Source organism: Xyrauchen texanus, chromosome 26, assembly GCF_025860055.1.
Source record: "Xyrauchen texanus isolate HMW12.3.18 chromosome 26, RBS_HiC_50CHRs, whole genome shotgun sequence".
NCBI lineage: Eukaryota > Metazoa > Chordata > Actinopteri > Cypriniformes > Catostomidae > Xyrauchen > Xyrauchen texanus.
This window is the reverse complement of record NC_068301.1, coordinates 9841241-9863061: the sequence shown is the minus strand read 5'-3', so window position 1 is coordinate 9863061 and position 21821 is coordinate 9841241. Positions and strand designations below refer to the sequence as shown.

The window sequence follows — 21821 nt, the reverse complement described above, 5'->3', positions numbered from 1 at the left end:
TGGTGGAGGGGATATTTGGGTCTGTAAACCTCTGGTGGAAAAGTTACATTTTTGACATGTATCAAGTTCGGATATTTACAGTAAGGTACTTCCCATCAATAACCCACCCTCATACCCATTCATATGTCTTACCCCCCCTGAGGCCACTGGTAACGGTTGGGCAGTGTACAGGCTTCTCTTGCCATCATAGACTGGTCTTCTGTCCCCAAAGATTGTCACCTTAAAATGCTGCACCATTGAATCCACCACCTCCCTAGAAGCCATCACAGAAAATGAATTAAACAAGCAAAACAGTTCTGTTTTGGTTCAATCTAACTATACAGACCAATTCACTTTACAAATTAAATGTTATTAAGACAATTCATAAAACAAAATAGTATTAGTTTGTCCAATACACCTTCTAAAATAAATGTAATAATTCACATCACAAGACTGATGTTGTATTGTTTTGGGCACCTGTTAACACGTCGTGGGCACTTTTCTGGCATAATGTCCACCTCGTACAGGTAGACGTCCATCTTGGGGATGTCCACCTGGAAACAGTTGGCCAGCAGCTTGATGGGCTTCCCCATGGTGCCATAGCCTGGCCTCCGAGGTACAGAGAACAGGGGTGCAGCCCCAACGGCTCCTGTCATGAAAACCAGAGGAAATTTTCATCAATATTAGTTTTAAAGCTCTCGATAGTAGTAGTCGAATTTCAATGACAGTTATTACCACTGAAGTTAAAGTGAAAAAAAACTAAAACAAAAAACACTGCCATCATCATGATTTAAAAATTATGAAATTAGGGTCAAAATGATGCTTCTACGAACATAGTCAGTAATTCGCATTTGTCAATGTTGCAATTTCATGGCAACATGATTAATATCTGAATCTAGAGTGCGGCAACCACCGGTTTGTTTCTTGACATTTATGTTTGAGACAGAACTAAATAAAACTGGGTGTCTTATTAGGAAATTTCCTCTAACTGCCCACTCACTGGAAACAACGCAAATACTCAGCATCACCAAACCACAAACAACACACATCCAACGCCTTTAAGACACACATTACACACACCTTTGAAAGCCAAACAAAAACAAAAAAAAATACACAGCTGTCTTAGATTTTAAAGACTGCTGTCAGATTGGCTTCTTAATAGCATCTTCTACAGTACTACAGATATTTCTCATATTTCCTATGTGCATAGTAAAAAAATATTTTTTCAACAGCATTAAAAGGAATGTTCCTGGTTCAATACAAGTTAAGCTCAATCGACAGCATATGTGGCATAATGTTGATTCCCGCATTACCACGAAATTATATCAAATTGTATAACTCGTTGCCATGACGACGCAACACTGTAAACCCTACAAGCAATTTTATCACACTAAAATCTTGTAGAACAGAGATTTTATCACATTAAAATCATATTTAGCATTTATGTCTTGTTGTGTATATTTGAATGATTTATGGACTGACCACATTCACTTCCTTTGTACCGTAAGTGCCTTACTATAACAATGATTTTTAACCTGGTAAAACTTTATTTTAGGGATTATAAATCAGACAGTATTTCATGACGAATAATTCCACTTGTAATTAGTTATGGACTAGTTTGGCATTATAAAGTATTTATTATGCCTTTACTGACTTATTCGCTAAAAACAAAACATATCAATAGCTAGTATAATGCAAATGGCATACTTTATAGGTTGTAAGTTTAGGTGCAGGAGTTAATGTAGGGTGTCTGTGGGACTTTAAATAAACACAGTGCAGTGATGCCCCTATACTGTATGGTAGTATATATATTAGTGCAAAGATGCTTTTTTGTGCCATTCATACGAAGCAACAAAAGTCTAAATTTAATCTAAAATCTAAATTTTTGTACCCTAAAATAAAGTGTTACCTTTAACTCTTATATTGTGTTCTGGTAAAAACTGACATTTTTGTTTGTAGTTCATTTCATCCAGTGTTGTTCCTAGTCTAAAGTGACCGGCCTACAAAATACAGAAATATTAAGTGTTCAGGAGCATCCCAATCCTTTAGATGAGCACATATGTGGATGCGCGCGCATGCTTCTCACTGCAGTCTGGCCTCTGAATGAAACAGATTTGCCCGTTGCATTTTACTAACTTTTCCAACAATAAATAACACGTGGCAAGGTCATCTTTTTATCATGGTTACAAAAATGATCTAATGCAATATCTTGGGATGATATATGCAATATGAGAGATTTATTAACAATCTTAGTGGGCCGGTTATTTTTGATCGGGAACACAAAAGGTGTTAGCACAAACGAACATAACACAAGGGACAAGTTGAAAATATTTTTTGTGGTAGATGACATTATGCCACAAATGCTGTCAATTGAGCTTAATTTATACTGAACCCAGAATATTAATTTAATAAACATGGGGCGGGAGGGGGGGGGGCAGATATTTACCTGTTGCATTTTTCTAACTTTGCATTGTCTTTAAGCAAGATGAAAAAGCACACAGCAGCAGTGGGTCTAAAAGATAGATCATTAATTGACTTCCATTGACATATAATGTTAAATCTTGTCTATAAGCTTTGCTTTTCCAATTTGTAGTACTTGTTGTAATATATACCATGTATATTGTGTGCCTTGTTAATAATGTATACCTTTTTAATGTCCTCCTGTATTTACTGTTATTTATGTGGTATATTCTGTGTACTGTACAGTGCCATTGTCTAACTATAATACATCAATTATCTATCTATCTATATATCTATCATTTTGGCCAAAAATATTGACACCCTTGGTAAACATGAGCAAAGAAGGCAGAGAAAAATATGTATTTATTGTTTATCATTTTATCTTTCATTCAAAATATTCACAAAAGTCTAACCTTTAATTTAAGTAAACTAATTGAAAAAGGTTGTTGAGCTTCACAAAATGGGAAGTGGCTATAAGAAATTAGCTAAAGCATTAACCAATTTCCAGCATCAGGGCAATAATTAAGAAGTTCCAATCAACTGGAGATGTTAAGAATCCGCCTGGAAGAGGACGTGTGTCTATATTGTCTCCACGTATGGTGAGGAGGATGGTTCGAGTGGCCAAAAATTCTCCAAAGATCACAGGTGAACAATTGTTGAAATTAGTTGGATCTTGGGGTCAGAAAGTCTCCAAAACTACAATCAGACGTCACCTACATCACAACAAGTTGTTTGGACGGGTTTAAAGTAAAAAGCCTCTGCACTCGTCCAACAACAAACTCAAGCGTCTTCAGTTTGCCAGACACGACTGGAACTTCAAATGGGATCGGGTTCAGTGGTCAGATAAAACAAAAATAGAGCTTTTTGGCAGCAAACAGAGACGGGTTTGGCAAATGCAGAGAGGTAGCCATATGAAAAAGTACCTCATGCCCATGATAAAATATGGTGGTGGATATTTAACATTGTGGGGCTGTTTTTATGCCAGAGGTCCCGGACATCTTATTTTAATACATGGCATCATGGACTCTGGTTTGACCTTCCAGCAGGACAATGATCCAAAACACACATCAAAAATCAACACAAAAATTATTCACTGACAACAAAATCAAGGTTATGCCATGGCCATCCTAGTCCTCTGACCCCTGTAGGAATGGTCTCAGATCCCTTGCCAAGTGTTCTTCACAATCATTATACATTATAGGAGAAGACTCAAGAGCTGTTATGTTGGTTAAGGGAGGTTGCACAAAGTATTGAATAAAATGGTGCCAATAATTGTGCAACATACATTTGACAAAAAAAAAACAATTTTTTATAAAACTTGTTGTGTTTGCAATTTATTGATATCTATGAGGATAGATTTTTGTGAATATTTTGAATGAAACTTCACCAAATCTATCGCTTTAAACTTAATCTTAAAATTATTTCACATATGTTATCAGTCTATACATTTAAAGACTTAAGATGATTAGGTTCATTCAAAACAATGAATGGACTTTTGTAAACATCATTTAATAGCACACGCATGACCATTTATCATTCTTTGGAAAGTTACATTATGAGATGTTTAGTTCTACTTGAGTGGGTGCCTTAATACGAGACTCTTTCCACCTTTCTTTCACTCTGAATATCAGCTCTGACATCAGACATCACGCTTCTCTTTTCTCACACTGAGTGGCAGATAATCACCTAATGTAAAAGTAAAGGGCAAAAACGGTTACTGCTGTTGTTAAGATGCTTTTGAGGGAGTTTATACTGAGAAAGTGTTTTGAGAGGTGTGTGTAAGGGGAATTCTGCTCCCAACTGCTTCGTACTCTTCCCAGTTAGCCGTTGCTATACCCGTGGTACCCATGTGGCTTCCCTCTCACCATGGCAACAAAGACTAAACTAACAACCAATTAAAGGGAAAAACAGATGTTTCCATATATAGTTATATATGTTATTGAACATGTAAGTCACACATGCAAGTATTCTCTTACGCTCGTGCACAGACTAGCACAAACCTGATCAAATGCATGATTGTTCTGATCACTCACTGTTCACGCTCACTTGAGGACATTTTTCTTGCTATAATTGAAATTTCCGAAAAGGGTGTGCTAAATATAGCTTGGGGTTTCTTGACATTATAGACTGGGAACACTGCAGGTTGGACAGTATTGCATTATCATACTCTCAGATTAGTTTAAAAGACTATTGTTGAGCTGTTAATTGGAATGTCACAGTGACTTAACTGGCAAATAGGTGATGGCACATTTACAAGAGTTTCACTCATTCAGGGAATCAGACACAACATCTCCCTTATCATCATTGAATTATTTACAGCTAGGTAGGCAAAAAGAATTTAAAATTGCCTAAAACTGGACAGCCACTACACTTTGAAAATATAAGCTATCCTTTGTGATAGATCAATATATTGTCCACAGAGATTGATTAGATAATATCTGGCAATTTTGTGATAATCAGCATTGGATGATAACCATGCCCGATTGGCCAAGTAGCAAAAGTGGTCAATCTGCCAAGTGTCAGAATCTACAGACTACTATATTCAAATATTTCTTTGAATATCAAATTCAAAGAAACTATTACTCATATTCTGGAACACAAACTGAAATATTAGACCAAGGGTTTTCAAACAGGGGTCCATGAACATTTTCAAAGAAGTCTATAAAATTAGCATTTAACTAATCTGACATTACAATTTCTGTCTGCTTTCTAAAAACTGGTCAGAAATCAAGAAATTAATCATGGTTTTATTCTATTCTATTCCATAGTTTTAAAACAGAAAGAAATCAAACAAATCTGCTTGTACTTTTGAGCAAGACATATTTTAAAATGTATTTTACAGTACATTGTCATCTCTCCATCATTTTAATGTACATTCTTTAAAGAAAAGTTTGCACTCATATTGTTTCTCTCTACCAAGTTATTCACAGACGATTTGGAAAGCGTTATTCTCTCATTTGGGACAATATTTATTGTGAAAGGGGTAATACAAATGGGTCATTCCTTGCCAACTCAATCAGAGGTCCCCAGCTCAAAATTTTACTTTTGATACTATTATTTTTTTCTGGTGAAAGAAATACATAAATGAAGATGAAAGTCAAAATACTAAATGCCTTGGATGAATATTTACCGAGTGATCCACTATTTTGTAGAGGGGTGTCAAAATGACAATTTTCACCAATGATTTTGGAGCAAAACTAGAGCTACTGTAAAAACAAATACGCTTAAAAAGGTGGCAGCATAATTATTATTATTTTTACACAGAGATTGGTAGGTCTGTTACTAAAATTTAGCGACCCTTGTTGCATTATATGCCAATAGTGACAGCTTAAAAAAAAAAAAAAAAATGGGTTAAAGCACTTTTCGTGTTATTTTTCCAAAGTTGGCGTGCCTGTACCTGAAGTATTAAAGATATCTTAATATCCTTTTAAATGATGGTTTAAAACAAAATTTCCTTTATGTATGTTCATTTATAAGGCCCTATATGCTTCGATTCCAGAGAATTGGGATCTCAATGTGGCTCCATATGCAAATTGTTGAATTTTACCCATTTTCAATGGTCGAAAACCAAATGTGGGTCACTTTTGTCACTTTTCCACAGCACATTACAGTTCGACTCGCTTTACGTTTCCGATCTTGCAATTCCACTGCAGTTTAGTGCCATCTTAACGTGGGTGGGATTATAGGCAGTTCATCATAGTTGCGCCGCCTCTACTGCTGTGACATCATCTTAAACATGACACAAACTGACATAATAACATGACCGCTAGCTGTTAGCTACAAGCTCATTGTGCTGCATAAAGCAGTTGATTTTACACAAGTGTAACAGTTAAATTGGCCCAGCTGTTTTAGAAGCAAGCTTCCCAGTAGCTAGTCAACTAAATAAAGTGAAGCTTTCAAGCAGAATATAAAGAATATAAACCATCCTCCACCGTGGACTCCAGCCAGTCTGCACCTCGTTTATTGACCAAGGTATGGTTTTGCACACAGCCATTTCTTTTTTCACAATTCGAAAGTCACGTGAACAAATTATACTGTTATCGCTGTTGCTAACTTTAAAACTAGCGGGTTGATGTTGCGTGTCGGAAATCCAGTGACGCTGGTAGTGACGATTCTCTCTGACCAATCAGTGATCTGCAGGTTTTTGACGTCACATTTAATATCGGCTCGGCTCGCTTGGAACCTTGACCGAGGTGGTACTAAAAAAAAAAATTATCAGGTATCAGGTACTATCCACAGTGGAAAACCCCCAAAAAGCGAGCAGATTCAAGTTGAGTCGAGTTGAACCATGCAGTGGAAAAGCCCTATTTGTATAATGCTGATTCTTATTGTATTCAAAGAGGAATGTCTGGAGTACAAATAATGCTGAAACTAGAAATTTACCATTATTTATTCAACTTAACCATTTCAGTGTATTTTTGGCACTCAGACATTGTTAAAATTAGTATGTTATATGCAACTTTTTAGTTGCATATAACTGATAGAGGGAAACAAGATTACAACACATATATATATATATATATATATATATATATATATATATATATAATTATTTATTGAACCATATAAGGCCTTAAAAATTAAGATATCAACAGAAAAGTTTGTTCTGAGCCAGAATCTAAAAGGATATTACGATATCTTTAATACTTCTTGAGTTACAGCCAAGCCAACCATTTTTTAACTGTTGCCTTTAGCATATAATGCAACAAAGATTAAAGTGTTAGTTCACCCAAACATTTACTCACCCTGAAGCCATCCTAGTTGTAGATGACTTTCTTCTTTCAGCCAAACACAATCAGAGATATATTCACTGTAATCAACTATATTATTCAACTATAATCACTGGCTTCCGGTAACGGCCGTCCGCATGTTCACGAGAGAGTCGAGTTACGGCGTATGATGTAGGTGTAGTGTAATCTCCAGTGAGAAGTGACGAACGCTGGATAGAGCAGAGGATAGAGGAAGCCAGTGAACGCATGGACGGCCATTACCAGAAGCCAGTGATTATAGTTTTTAAAAGTTATAAATATGGATATTTTTACAAAAAGGCAATGCTTCAGAAGGCCTTTATTAACCCCCTGGTGCCATATGGATAACTTTTTTTGATGGATGGATGCACTTTTTTGGGCTTCAAAATCTAAGGTACCATTCATTCGGATTATAAAGCTTGGAAGAGCCAGTATCTTTTTTTAATATAACTCTGTGTTTGGCTAAAAGAAGAAAGTCATATACAACTAGGATGGCTTGAGGGTGAGTAAATTATGGGATCATTTTCATTTTTGGGTGAACTAACCCTAAGTCAACAGACCAACTAATCTCTGTATAAAAATAAAATAATGATCAAATAAATTTTTGGATCAATGGTTTTGCTCCAAAATCATACGTGAAAACTGCCATTTTAACACACCTCTACAAAATAATTCATTACTCAGTAAATATTCATCCTTCGACCACTATGAGATATAATCATCGAGTAATATCACAAAGGAGATTCATAAAACGCACAATTTTTCCCTTTAAAATTAGGTCATACAGATTGATAGAGCGGTGATTCAGTGACAGTTGTCATGGCAACTGACGATCAGAAACTCGTTACCCCTCCTCCATCTTTCGCTTCACGCTTCCACCAGCAGATCAAGAACTGCCGCACCTGACGCAAGCAGCACCTGTGCGTGACAGCTGTGCCACGACGCTGTGACGTCACCAGAGCGAGTGAGTCAGTCAGGAACTTCCACATTTGGCGATTGATAGCCAAAATACCACCGCTAACCAAACCCTCGTACAAAACATTTGTTTGCTACGCCCTAACGTAAAATGAGCAGTAAAAATGACTCAGTGCACAAACGTGGTGTTTTGACACGTAAAGCAGTACGAACAATTCACCAAGGACGCTTGCTAGGCAATGAATGTATGTTGCGCTGCCGGTGAACGCAACAAAGTTAAATGGAGTTCTTCAGAGGAATGAAATATGAACCGAACGCGTTTGGGTGTCCGTCTGCGCTGGGTTTTTTTTTTATATCCAAAGTATGCGCTTGACCGTTGCGCCGCGTCAAGTTGAACAGAACGTCAACGTTTAAAAAACGCGTCTCGAGACACCTGCGTTCCGTTTTATTCATTGCGCTGCGTCTAGCTTTTTATTTTTAGCGCAAGAACGCGTTCAGTCTGAACGCCCCCTTAATCGGTTACTCAAACTGAAAAATAGCGACGTACCTGTAGTTCCGATTTCCATTCATGAGGTCTAAGTCCGGATTCTAGCCGGCTCCAGGAGATAAAATACCGGCTGAAGGTTTGTTCCAAGCCGCTGAATATCCTCGCTCCCCGGCTCCCACTGTGGGCCGCTCGGCTCTGAGGTTCTGCTCTGGTCGGAGGTCCACCCAGCCAGTACCGTGTCAGTCTGCCAAACGGCAGTCTACTACCGTATATCGGAGATATATAATAGTTCTCCGCTGACAAGCCAAGACCTCGCCAAAGACTCAAAGGAAAATATTTGTAACAGCCACCGCGGAAGAGTTTGTCAGCAGCTTCGAACCATTAATGTCTGTTCTAAAGTGACGGCGTCTAACATTTAAAGACAAACAATCAGATACGAAGTTAATAGCTTGATTTCCCTTAGTGAGTCGAAAATGTGCCTTTTATTTCAGTGGCTTTCGTCCTAGTTCACCCGCGGCCGTTTCCGCCTCATCGACTCACAGTCGGTCCAGTTACCGGTTTGACTCGGGTTTACCACCTCGATTCAGTCAGGGAGACCCTACAGGAAATACCAACTGCAGGAAACATCGTCACTTCCGAGCATAATGTCATGTTTAATCCGCCTTTGATGGTTTTATTCATGAGTGGTTTAAAACATGATAAATAAACTCCTTGTGAAATTACGACTTCGGTGGGGGGTTTTTTTTTCTCTCTCCCCTAATTCTTATCTATTTGCACCATAAGTCAGTCATATTAATATGAGTTCAAATGTAATGTTAGCGTTATGTCTTTAATTACAAATAATTCGCTTTTAAAGTTAAATAAAATATTTTCCCACCATACAAACCGTTTTCATCTTAATATTTACCAAGTATATACATTTGAATAGCATTAGTTTACTACAAACTGTATATATATATATGTGTGTGTGTGTGTGTGTGTGTGTGTGTGTGTGTGTATGTGTGTGTATTTCACTGGTCCCTTGTATAAGCTGCATCGTCTTGTTAATTTGTGTTTTTTGTTCAGTAAAAAAAATAAAAAAAGTTTACTACAAACTGAAGTCTGCCAATGACAGCAGTGTGTTTCTAATATATAACAGGTTACCTAAGAAGAAGGTTGTACAGGAACAACACTTTAAACTTGAGAGTAGTAGCCTTCCACATAGTTTTGATCAAATCTGTTGTTGTATCATTTCTATGGGCTGAAACATAAAGATTAATTCATTTAAAAAAAAAATAATAATAATAATTCCATTTATGTAACAGCTTAAAATCTGAATGGTTATTGCATTAAAATCAGTGCTGGGCTTCACAATTAAAATTATTTGATTTAAAGTGTTTATCCAAGCTAAAAATGTCTGATCTCAAATCAGTATTGCAATCAATAACACAAACTTCTGATAGCTCTGTAAGTGTAAGTGTCAGATGGATATATATAATTTATTTATTTATTTTGAAGAGGCTTAGCATTTTTTGTTATAGATTTTGTAAATTTTTGCAATGTATTCAGTTAGACTACCAGGCAGAGAAGGGAGAGCCAGAGAACCCTTCTTCTTGAATATGCAGGAAGTCCTTAATGAAGTTATCAGTGCACTACTTCCACAACATTAAGAAAAGCCATTTGCCCTGTTTGGACATAGGTAAGCAAGACTGCTACTCTACACATAGATTTAGCTTATACATGTTCAAATGCAACTTTTTCTTTAGTTTTGGAGCTATGGCCTGTTTTGCCTTTGCCGAGCATGTGAAGACAATCTACAATCTTGAACCGATCCACATGTTTCTATCTGGAGCATCTGCACAGTATGCAAGTAAGGCCTTTTTATTTATTTTTTATCTGTTCTGTATGTTGTCATATCTGAACAATGAATGGATTTCATGATTAAAGTGGCAAGATAACTTATGTGAGCCCTTTGGAATTACCTGCATTTGTGTATAAATTTGTCTTAAAATCTGGTTTGATCTTCATCTAAGTTACAATCATGAGAAAACACAATCTGTTTTAACTAATAACACACAATTTATTGTATTTTCTTGAACATTTGAATACATAATTCAAACATTCACAGTGTAGGTTGCACAATGACTTCAACAAAAGCTAATTAGAGTCAGCAGTTGGCAAACCTGGCATCCAGTTAATGAAACGAGATTGGAGGTGTGGGTTAGAGCTACTTTGACTTATAAAAAAGCACTCAATCATTTTGTGTTTGCTATTCACAAGAAGCATCTGCCTGAAGTGGACCATGCCTCACAATAAAAGAGATATCAGAAGACCTATGATGCTATGCTTGTCATAAAGCTGGAATGTGTTACAAAGTTGTCTCGAAGAACTTGTATATTCATCTGCCCACAGTTAGACAAATTGTCTATTAATGGAGATGAGTTAGTACTGTGGCTACTCTCCCTAGAAGTGGCCGTCCAACAAAGATGACTCAAAGGGCAGAATGCTCAATGAGGTAAAGAAAAAACCCTAGAGTAACAGCTAAAGACTTGAATGAATCATTGAAACTGGATAACATCTCTGTTCATGAGTCTACTATACAGAAAAAAACAAACATGATGCCCATGGCAGGACTGCTTTAAAACAAAAATATTGCTGAAGTTTTCCAAAGACCACCTTGACACTCCACAATGCTACTGGGAAAATGTTTTGTTTACTGATGAAACCAAGGTGAAAACATAATTCCAGCTAGTACGGTGGAGGGAGGGAACTTTGGGCTGCTTGGGGCTTGGACCGCTTGCCAGCAACAAGGGAAAATTAATTCCCAAGTTTATCAAGATATCCTACAGGATAATGTCAGGGTGGCTGTGTGCCAGCTGAAGCTCAGTAGAAATTGGGAGATGCAGCAGGACAATGATTCCAAAACATCGAAGTAAAACCACTACAGAATGGCTTCATAAAAAGAAAATCCACCTTTGGAGTGGCCCAGTCAGAGCCCAGACCTAAACCCAATAGAGAAGCTGTGGAATGACCTCAAGAGAGCCATTCACGTCAGATATACTAAGAATATGGCTGAGCTGAAGCAGTTCTGTTAGGAAGAATGATCCAAAATTCCTTCTGAACGTTGTGCAGGTCTAATTCGCAACCACCAGAAACGCTTGATTGAGGTTATTGCTGCCAAATGAGGATCGACCAGTTATTATATCCAAGGGTTCACATATTTTTTCCACAGCACTGTGAATGTTTAATTAGATGTGTTCAATAAAGACATGAAAGATTATAATTGTTTATGTGTTGTTTGATTAAGCACATTGTGTTTGTCTAGTTATGACTTTGATAAAGATGAGGCCACAATTTAAAGACCAATCAATGCAGAAAACCAGCTAATTCCAAAAGGATTACATTCCTTTTCTTGCCATTGTATGGGAAAACAACAAGACGCATGGAATTAAACTATGAACTTATTTCTAAGTCTGCAGCGAGACTGCAGGGGTCAAAATGAAGTCATCTGTCAGATCAGGAGGTTCTTACAAGGGTCATTTCTATTGGGGGCATGCCACCAGAGATATTGGCCAATTCTGAGCTTAAGAAATTATTCTTGCCTGCACTGAAACCAGACCCCTCTATAGCAGACAACTACAGGTAGGTTTTGAAAAGAAACTCACACATTTCCAAAGTGTGGTTTCCCTAAGTAGTACATTATAACAGAGTTCTTGCAGTTGGTCTTAGAGGAGCAATTCAGTTATGTATATTCAGCATTTGTCATTTAGATCATTTAGGATTTTTTTATAGTCACATTAATCAGAATTTTCAGAATAACCAGCTACTATGGTGATACTATAGGCCACATCGGGCTTTAAGTAGTGCATGGGGGGCCACATTGTATGGTGGCAATGGCATCTCTCTCTCTGTGTGTGTGTGTGTGTGTTTTTATTTTTTATTTTTTTTGCCGAATTAGACCTGCACAACGTTCAGAAGGAATTTTGGATCATTCTTCGTAACAGAACTGCTTCAGCTCAGCCATATTCTTAGTATATCTGATGTGAATGGCTCTCTTGGGGTCATTCCACAGCTTCTCTATTGGGTTTAGGTCTGGGCCACTGATCTACATTTACATTTATGCATTTGGCAGACGCTTTTATCCAAAGCGACTTACAGTGCACTTATTACAGGGACAATCCCCCTGGAGCAACCTAGATTTAAGTGTCTTGCTCAAGGACACAATGGTGGTGGCTGTGGGGATCGAACCAGCGACCATCAGATGGGTCTGATTACCAGTTATGTGCTTTAGTCCACTACGCCACCACCACTCCGGTGATCTATATATATAGATCAGCGGTCTGGGCTCTGACTGGGCCACTCCAAAGGTGGATTTTCTTTTTATGAAGCCATTCTTTAGTGGTTTTACTTCGATGTTTTATATATTTTTTAAGCCCAGAGATAGTTGTATACTCAATTTTCTGAAGTGTATTTGTGACTAATGGGACTATTCTGCAATTGCCTAAAGTATTGTATTGCTCTACAATAGCTACTTAAATCAGGCATTAAAAAACTGAATAACTGAGCATATAAATGTATTTTACCATCTCTACTTCCCTGTTAATTTATTATTCAATTTAACACTCTCTACATCAGGGGTATTATTTTAATAAAAAAAATGTTTGGGAAAAGCAGGCGAGTTTACTTATTTTTTTCTAAAACATTACCCGTTTACATGCTAAAAGCGGCATGATACGGGTCTCCTCGATGGTTTGACTTTCAGCACACAACAGAATCACACAGGGTGCATGAATATGATAAATGATTGCTGCAAGAGTTACATTAACATACAGGTGCAAAGGGATTTCTAAATTGCACAAATAAAAAATACATATACATATTCGTCTCTGGCTTGCTTTTGCTCGTGTGTCAATGATGCAGAGATCAACTTTTATATTTAATTTAATCACTAAGAAGGTTTATCTGCAAAGTAGCATCAAACATCACAAGCAGCCTCAAGAATGGACAGAGTAGCCGTATAACACTTTTCCTTGAGCAGAATATTGCACTACAGATCGCTAAATTTGTTCAAAGGGGAAAGCGAGAGACAGAAAATGTGCATTCATGTGCATGATTGCCAGATTGCACAAAATAAGTATTACATTAGGCAGTATATAATTATAAATCTCAAACTGGGGGTGTTTTGTCTCTTATCTGGCAACCCTGATTATGTTAAACGCTTGTGGTGACGCGTTAGGTTCCAATGCAAGTTAACTGAAATATCCAATGAAAAATAAAAATGCTTTTATGATAAATGAGCTATGGGCCACATGTTGCCCTGTGTGGTTTAGGGGTTGGTGTGGGATGGGGTTGGTGTGGGATGTCTGAGGCATGCTAAATAATAATAAATAAAAAAAACACACACACACAGAGAGAGATACCATTGCCGCCAAACTGTATGTTAGTATTTAAACAAGGGGTAATAATATCTGCCACTATTTACACTAGAGTGCAAAGAGCATCTAACGCTATTTGCAATTAGTGCAAATAGCCTCTGCCTATAATTTTACTATCAGTAGCGTCACAGCGCCGAGACAATTTAGACGCAAAACTGTCATGGTCAGAATGATGAAACGTTCGTCATTGAGTGAGTAATTGTTGAGTGTTGCTATGCTAGCTGACTTAAATTATTGAATTTCCAGTAGACTCGCTTACTGTCTACTGCTGAGTTTCAAACAGCAAGCTGAAAAACACACATCTAAAAGTCTCAATTTCAGTAAGTCAGTAAAATATTTAGGGTAATTGGCAAAGAACAGGAAGGAATATTAACTTTTTAATTTGAAATGCATATGGGTGTACTCTAAACACATGCTGGGTTATATGGGAAAGTGTATATGTGATGTGACTGATGACAATTTGCTTTTTAGGTTTTGCAGTTTTCTTGCGGTGTCTGAAATCTGAAAAATCTATGCTAAATGCAAATAATAAAATGCAATTAACCATATAATTGTGCATAGTTACGATAGCAATGTAGTTTATTAACATTTAAAACTGTTAAAAAGTTCTCTTTTGTTGTTGATGTCAAAGGCATCCACACTTCATCAAACTCTACGGTATTTTGGCACAAACTTATCTGTAATTTGGTAGAACCTAGTCAAATTAAGCAGATGCTAACAGGTTGCGTGACATATCTTTAACCTCAAAAACCATGAAAAAAACTTTGCAAGGTCAAATAAAACGTATCTCTAAATTAAATTCAGTCTACATTTTTCCATGCTCTTGTAGTTAACTTGAGTATTTGAGTAACCAAAATGTATCATAACAGAAGACGCTAATGTAAAAGAACCCCAGTCTTAAAGGAATATTCTGGGTTCAATACAAGTTAAGCTCAATCGACAGCGTTTATGGCATAATGTTGATGTATTTAGACTTCTCCCTTCCATTGTTTAAAAAAAGGAAAAATTTGGGTTATGGTTAGGCACTAACAATGAAAGCGAATGGGGCCAATCTGTAAAAGTTTAAACTCACTGTTTAAAAAGTTGTGATGAGGAGGAGGGTGGGGCCAGTCAGTGACTACACACGCTCGGCCCCCAATTGGGCTAATCCCTCTCCTTGGCTAATTAGCCCGATTGGGGGCCTGGCGTGCTTAGTCATGGCCCAGCTCCGCCCTCCTCCTCTTCATAAAAGTACTGCCACAAGACGTAAACAATATGCATTTTAACATAACTGTAGTGCAATAAAATCACTAACCAAACTTTTCTGAGTAAAGTTATGTCCAATTCTACAAATTGTGCCATGACGATATTATGCCGTAAACCCTGCAATCCCCCCAAAACCACGATTACATTTTTTTTTACAGCTCAAATAACACATAAGTTTTAACAGAAGAATAAATGTAAGTGCTTTTATAAAATTATAAGCTTCACATTTCTGCTTTTAAACGCTACAAAAATGGCCCCATTCACTTCGATTGTAAGTGCCTCACTGTATCCTCGATTGTTTTCTTCTTCTTTTTTTTTAAGAAATGCTGTTGATTAACCTTTAGTTTTACTGAACCCAGAATATTCCTTTGTGTGGGGGTGGGTCACTTGAGACAACCCCAAACATCTCAAGTATATTCATGAGCCATTAACACATTACTATGTTAAAGTCCAAGGAGAAGACAGAATGTGCCCTTGCAGCCTCTGTTCTGCCACAGGAAGTCACTGTGGAGTGCTTGAGGGAAGGCCTTCATGGCATGGAGCTGGTCAGTGACCCTGTGGAAGCTGAGCTTAAGAAAGAAGTAAGGTGATTGATGGAGCACAGCGGGTCCTTCAGCAGTATATTGATCAGGCCTTTGGACAGCTGTGGTAAGACTATAAATTTGAATGTGCCATTAATTGGTTTGAGGCATTCAATAGTATTCCACTTTGTGTTGAATGACAATGAATGTAGAGTATTGTATCTCACATGACTATTGCATGTTAACATCATAGATCTCCTCTGTAAAACCTAATGTTTGAAAATCTTCTCAGTGGCCTACAGGAAGTATGCCAACAGCTGACCATTGATCTTCAGGATTAAATGGAGGCTCTTGATGTGGACATGTCCTGCTTGTTTCTCACTATACAGTCTCCTGAGATCTCCTTGAAGCCCAATCCCACTAGGGTGCCCCGGGGTGAGTTTATGAGCTGTTATACAACACATATTTGTTTATCCTGGTCTGCTTAAAATGGTCATAGTCTCTTTTAAAATACAGATACTATATGTTATAGATTAAATCTAAGAAGGGACCAGACTTAAGCATCTTGACAATTGAAAGACTGGGCAGTTTTTGTTCAGGAATGGATTGTATTAATCCAGCAAGACATGCAATTAAGAACTGAAATGTGTCTTCTTTGGTTGCAGCTCAGCCATTACAATATTACTCGACCCAAGGAAGAAATACAGGCCTCCATTCAGCTAAGAGAGAATAGCAGCATCACAAGAGCACAGGTGCAAATCTCGGTCTATATGATGATTACTTTAAATTGAATAGATCAACTTTTATAGATCAGGTCTTTTAAAAGTTTAAAATTAAGTAATCCTAGTACTTTTAAGATGGTGAATGTCTTGTATTGAATATTATAACAGTGTTCATATACCTCTTCACTCTTAGGTGCAGAATGAGTTGTAGGCCCAAAGAATGGCCATGGAGTTTTCTCTCTGTAAACGAACTCATCACCTGGAAAAGGCCCATCAGGAACGTAAACTGATTTAAATGTAATTGTTTAATACATTATGATATTGAAAATACCTTTTTATCTTTTCATTTCTGTAATCATGTCATCCTTTTATTTTATTTTTTTTAAATCAGATTCATGTAGTGTTTGCATTATCATAGATAAGTGATGTATTTTAAAAGTTGTCAGTCACAAACACCTATAAAATACCTATTTTTTAATTCTTTCTGGCAAACAGCCATAGAAGGGAATGTAAATTATTGTATGTGTGCTACATTCTTAATTGCAGCATTACGTTTTTATTATAAAGGGGCATAGCTTTTGCAACTCAGTACTCACTAATCATGAGTACTTTTAAATTAGCTACTCTTTTACTCTTAATTGAGTAGTTTTTAGGACATGTACTTTTACTCTACTCAAACTACCTTTTTTAAGAAGTAACAGTACTTTTACTTGAGTATTATTATTCAGTACTCTTTCTACCCCTGATCATATCCCATTGCTGACACTCATTGTTAGGTCTTTAGACATTATAATCTGCTGTCTGTGCCATCGTTCTGATTGATGGTCTCATAACCCATTAGACCCAGGTGCAGTTTGGGTTGGTGGCAGAGGCCATGCAGTTGGACTCCACAATATTTACATTGAAACTGAAGCTAACGCAGGCCCTGTGAGTCTGCTGTTTTACCTCAATCCCTCATTCGTCTCTTACTGTCCTTCCATTATACAGTTTGTTGTAGCATGTTGAGCTAGAGCTATACAATGCAAACACATCACCTTGCCTATGCTGTCACTTGGCAGGCACTCTCTGCAGTCTCTGAAGCAGCATGAAGCTTGAATGATGGAGGATCTGTCTCGCTAGCAGGATGCCCTGTCGCTGGAACAGCATAGCAGCCAGACTTGCCAGCGCCTCACTCTGGTTGCCACCACTGAGAACCTGCCTTCAGCTGTGGTGCCCCTTACCAACTCCAGTGGCAGACACGAGCTGAATCTGGCTTGAATTGTCTCCCAGATTCTTACCTTCTGTGACTTGGTGTAGTCCAGTGGTTCCTAACTGGTGGGTCTGTTCTGTCAAGGCAAACAATAAAATGCAACTATCATGATTAGTTTGATAAGATAGCATACAGTAAATAGGCTTATCAACCATAATCAATATATTTTGTTGTTAACAGCAAAGGCCAATGAAACTCTTCAGTAATTTGGCCCAAATTCATTTGACACTTGGTAGAGCTAGTCAAATTATGCAGATGCCTAAATGGACAGGTTGGATAGCATGCCCTCATACAAACCACAAACAAATCTATGCAAATGAAATAAAATACGTCTCAAACTACATTAAATACAGGCCAAGATAATGAAACCACTGAAGTTCAGTTTGTACAATAAATAATTTTGTTACTTGTGTTGTAAAACCTGTTGAGAACCATTGGTCTAGTCTAAACAGATCATTAAAAATGGCAATTCTAAATAAACTTTATTCTAAGTTTACGTTCGGTAAATTATAAAAAGAATTGCATTTCCTTAACAGTATTTGCATTTCAAGTTTTATGTCTTACCAGCTCCCAAGGTGGACAAAAGCAGATAAATATTGTGAGCTTGCTCTGTTATTCCATTTCAAACATTCCTTCGATTATATGAGGTAGAAAGGAGCAAACATCTTAGAAAACAAACATTATTACAGGTTTAATTATTGGATAATGATTTTATTTCCACATGCTATTATCAAACTGCATGTGGATCATCTGTTTTATATGGTTAAATTGCCTTTTAGTTTTCACAGTCCTTTCCAAGAAGTTCTTAGTCCATCTGTCAACATATTGTGTTTTATATGATGCACAGGAGGCTAATGTGATATGAAAAGGTGTATTTGGGATGGACTTTGTCTTTTATTGGTGAAAGAGATAAAAGACTGGCACACACCACACACACACACACACACACACACACACACACACACACACACACACAGAGCATACCATTTACACACATTTTTAAAAAGATTTATGCAAACCCAGCGCCATGACACAAAAGACCACACAAATACACATTGGTGAGTGTTTATGAATTATGTTGGAGTTAACAGCTATACTTCAGGCCTTAATGTCTCTAAATGGGACTGTTTGAAAGTAAGGGCAAGTATTTTACACAGGCCCAGTTGTTATTGGATCATTATTATTATAATTATTTTTTTTTGCTTCAGTAAATAATATTATCATTAAAAACTGTCAGGTTGCCTTTGTTTATGTTAGATTTTGTTTGAATATTTGAAACAATTTAGTATGAGATATCCACAAAACAGAAGAAATCAGGATGGGCCATATACTTTTTCACACACACACACACACACGCACACGCACACGCACACACACACACACACACACACACACACACACACACACACACACACACACACACACATATATATATATATATACATACACACAAAAAAATTTCTATTTTTTTCAGAACTTCATAAACTACTTCAAAGAGTTTCTCATCAAAACTATCCTTCACGTGCAGCAATGACAGCTTTTCAGATCCTTGGCATTCTAGCTGTCAGTTTGTCCAGATACTCAGGTGACATTTGACCCCACACTTCCTGTAGCACCTGCCATAGATGTGACTGTCTTGTCGGCACTTCTTACAGTCTAGCTGATCCCACAAAAGCTCAATGTGGTCAAGATCCATAACACTCTTTTCCATTTATCTGTTTTCCAAAGTCTGCGTTTCTTTGTCCACTCCAACATTTTCTTTTTGTTTTCTGTTTCAAATGTGTCTTTTACTTTGCAGTACTTCCCATAAGGCCTGCAGCCCTGAATCTTTTTACTGTACATGAAACTGGTGTTGAGCGGGTAGAATTCAATGAAGCTGTCAGATGAGGACATGTGAGGCATCTATTTCTTAAACTAGAGACCCGGATGTACTTATCCTCTTGTTTAGTTGTACATCTGGTCTTCCACATCTCTTTCTGTTCTTGTTAGAGCCAGTTTTGCTTTGTCTTTGAAGACTGTAGTGTACACCTTTGTATAAAATCTTTAGTTTTTTGGCAATTTCAAGCATTGTATAGCCTTCATTCCTCAAAACAATGATTGACTGATGAGTTTCTGGAGAAAGCTGTTTCTTTTTTGCCATTTTTTTAACTAATATAGACCTTTAGATATGCCAGTCTATTACATAATGTGGCAACTCAAAAACAAACATTAAACTTTGTTTAGTATAATTGCAAGTGATTTTCTAGTACCAAATTAGCAATTTAGCATGATTACTCAAGGATAAGGTGTTGGAGTGATGGCTGCTGGAAATGGGGTCTGTCTAGATTTCATAAAAAAATGACTTTTTTCAAATAGTGATGGTGCTTTTTACATAAGTAATGTCCTGAGTATGTGATCAGTTGAATGTCACTTTGGTGATTTAAAGTAAAAAAAAATAATAATTCAATAATAATTCAATTTAATTATCAAAGGTAAAAATCTGTTTCTGAAATTTCAAAGGATCCATTCAAAATCCTCTTGGCTCAAAAATATAAGGGGGCAGTTTAAATGTGCATTGTGCCTTCAGAAATAACTGTATTCCATTGTTGATGGCACAAATGTAATACATTTTCCTTAACGTAATACAATTTGGTTCTAAATGTAATAAAGGCTCTAAATGGCTTTTATTAAAAATTATAATTGTATAAATGTATAAATAATTTATATTATAATTATTTATAACCTCCCTTTATTGCATATAGGACCAAAAGTTATTTAATTCAGGGTGTTTACTACATTTAGAACCAAAAGATATTACATTTAGGGTCAGTTATTGCATGCTCTCTACATCACTATTCCTAAAGTGATAGTTTACCCAAAAATGAAAATGGTTGTCTGGAAAATGGAAATTGATTAGATCGATTCAGAAGACAGTGATTAAACCACTGGAGTCATATGGATTACTTTTATTTTGACTTTATCTCCTTTAAATCCCTGATCACCATTGTATGGACCTACAGATCTGAGCTATATTTCTAAAAAACTTTGTTTGTGTTCAGCAGTTTAAAGAAAGTCATACACATCTTAGATGGCATGAGGGTGAGTAAACAATAAGATCATTTTCATTTTTGGGTAAAACATCCCTTTAAATATCTATTAATATCTAAGTAATGTAATGTGTATTCAGTGTAGAGGGTTTTTTAGGGCATTTAGGGTTTTATCAATAATGTTTGTATTATGACTGTAAAATGAATGTAAAAGAGTTTTATTTTATTTTACAACTATGGTGATTGTATTGGCAACAAAAAAGAAACTAATGATCTGTAAAGTTTTATTTCATTTAGTATCACCAAAAGGATTTAAACCTTGTTTTCCAACAGCTTTCCCCAAATACACTAAATAGAACTCATGCCATTGATTGAGTCAGTGTTGCTGTCTGGCTCAAACAAACAGAGCAATGTTTTGATATCACGTCAGAGCCTTGAGTGTTTACAATTGATGAAACCAGCCTACAAATGGTTTACTTATTTCTGTCTCTGCATACTACGCTGAGATATGAGATAATATTTTGACATGCAAAAAATGATATCAGCTTTAATGTTTAGATGCAGTACCCCCTAATGAAAACATTATGTCTGCTATAAGTTTTTATAATGTAGACTGTAGATAAAGATGCCTGATATCACACCCAGTATGTTGATTAGGCTTAATAAATTGATCAGAAGGTTTTCTGCTCACACCTAAAAATGAATTCCTTGTTTGCGATACCCACCATTACCCCACCACATCATTCCTAAATGTCATCCCCCACCTTTAAGTCATTAAGTGGAGTGGTGGTGGCATAGTGGGCTAAAGTACATAACTGGTAATCAGAAGGTTGCTGATTCAATCCCCACAGCCAACACCATTGTGTCCTTGAGCAAGGCACTTAACTCCAGGTTGCTCCGGGGGGATTGTCCCTGTAATAAGTGCACCATAAGTCACTTTGGATAAAAGCGTCTGCCAAATGCATAAATGTAAAATGTAAATGTAAGTGTCCAGCTAAATTTACAGCTTAAATGGTCTGCCCCTCCAGTTAATTTAAATTGACACATTTATGGCT

The 21821-nt window shown here is 36.9% G+C and overlaps 1 protein-coding gene and 1 pseudogene across 2 annotated transcripts in view; one reads left to right on the top strand and one right to left on the bottom strand.

Moving 5' to 3' along the window:
• LOC127619643 (protein argonaute-3) overlaps positions 1-9158 on the bottom strand; it is a 31320-nt gene extending 22162 nt beyond the window's left edge. For both annotated transcript variants that reach the window (XM_052092583.1, XM_052092584.1), the window contains exons 1-3: positions 8650-9158; positions 457-628; positions 133-253 (exon numbers count right to left, since the gene is read on the bottom strand). In XM_052092583.1, the coding sequence (XP_051948543.1) occupies positions 133-253; positions 457-628; positions 8650-8668 (312 nt within the window). In that variant the 5' untranslated portion in view covers positions 8669-9158. The remainder of the gene's footprint in view (positions 1-132; positions 254-456; positions 629-8649) is intronic.
• Positions 9159-15688: 6530 nt separating this feature from the next.
• Positions 15689-16786, top strand: LOC127619465 (tektin-2-like; annotated as a pseudogene).
• The last annotated feature ends 5035 nt before the right edge of the window (positions 16787-21821 follow it).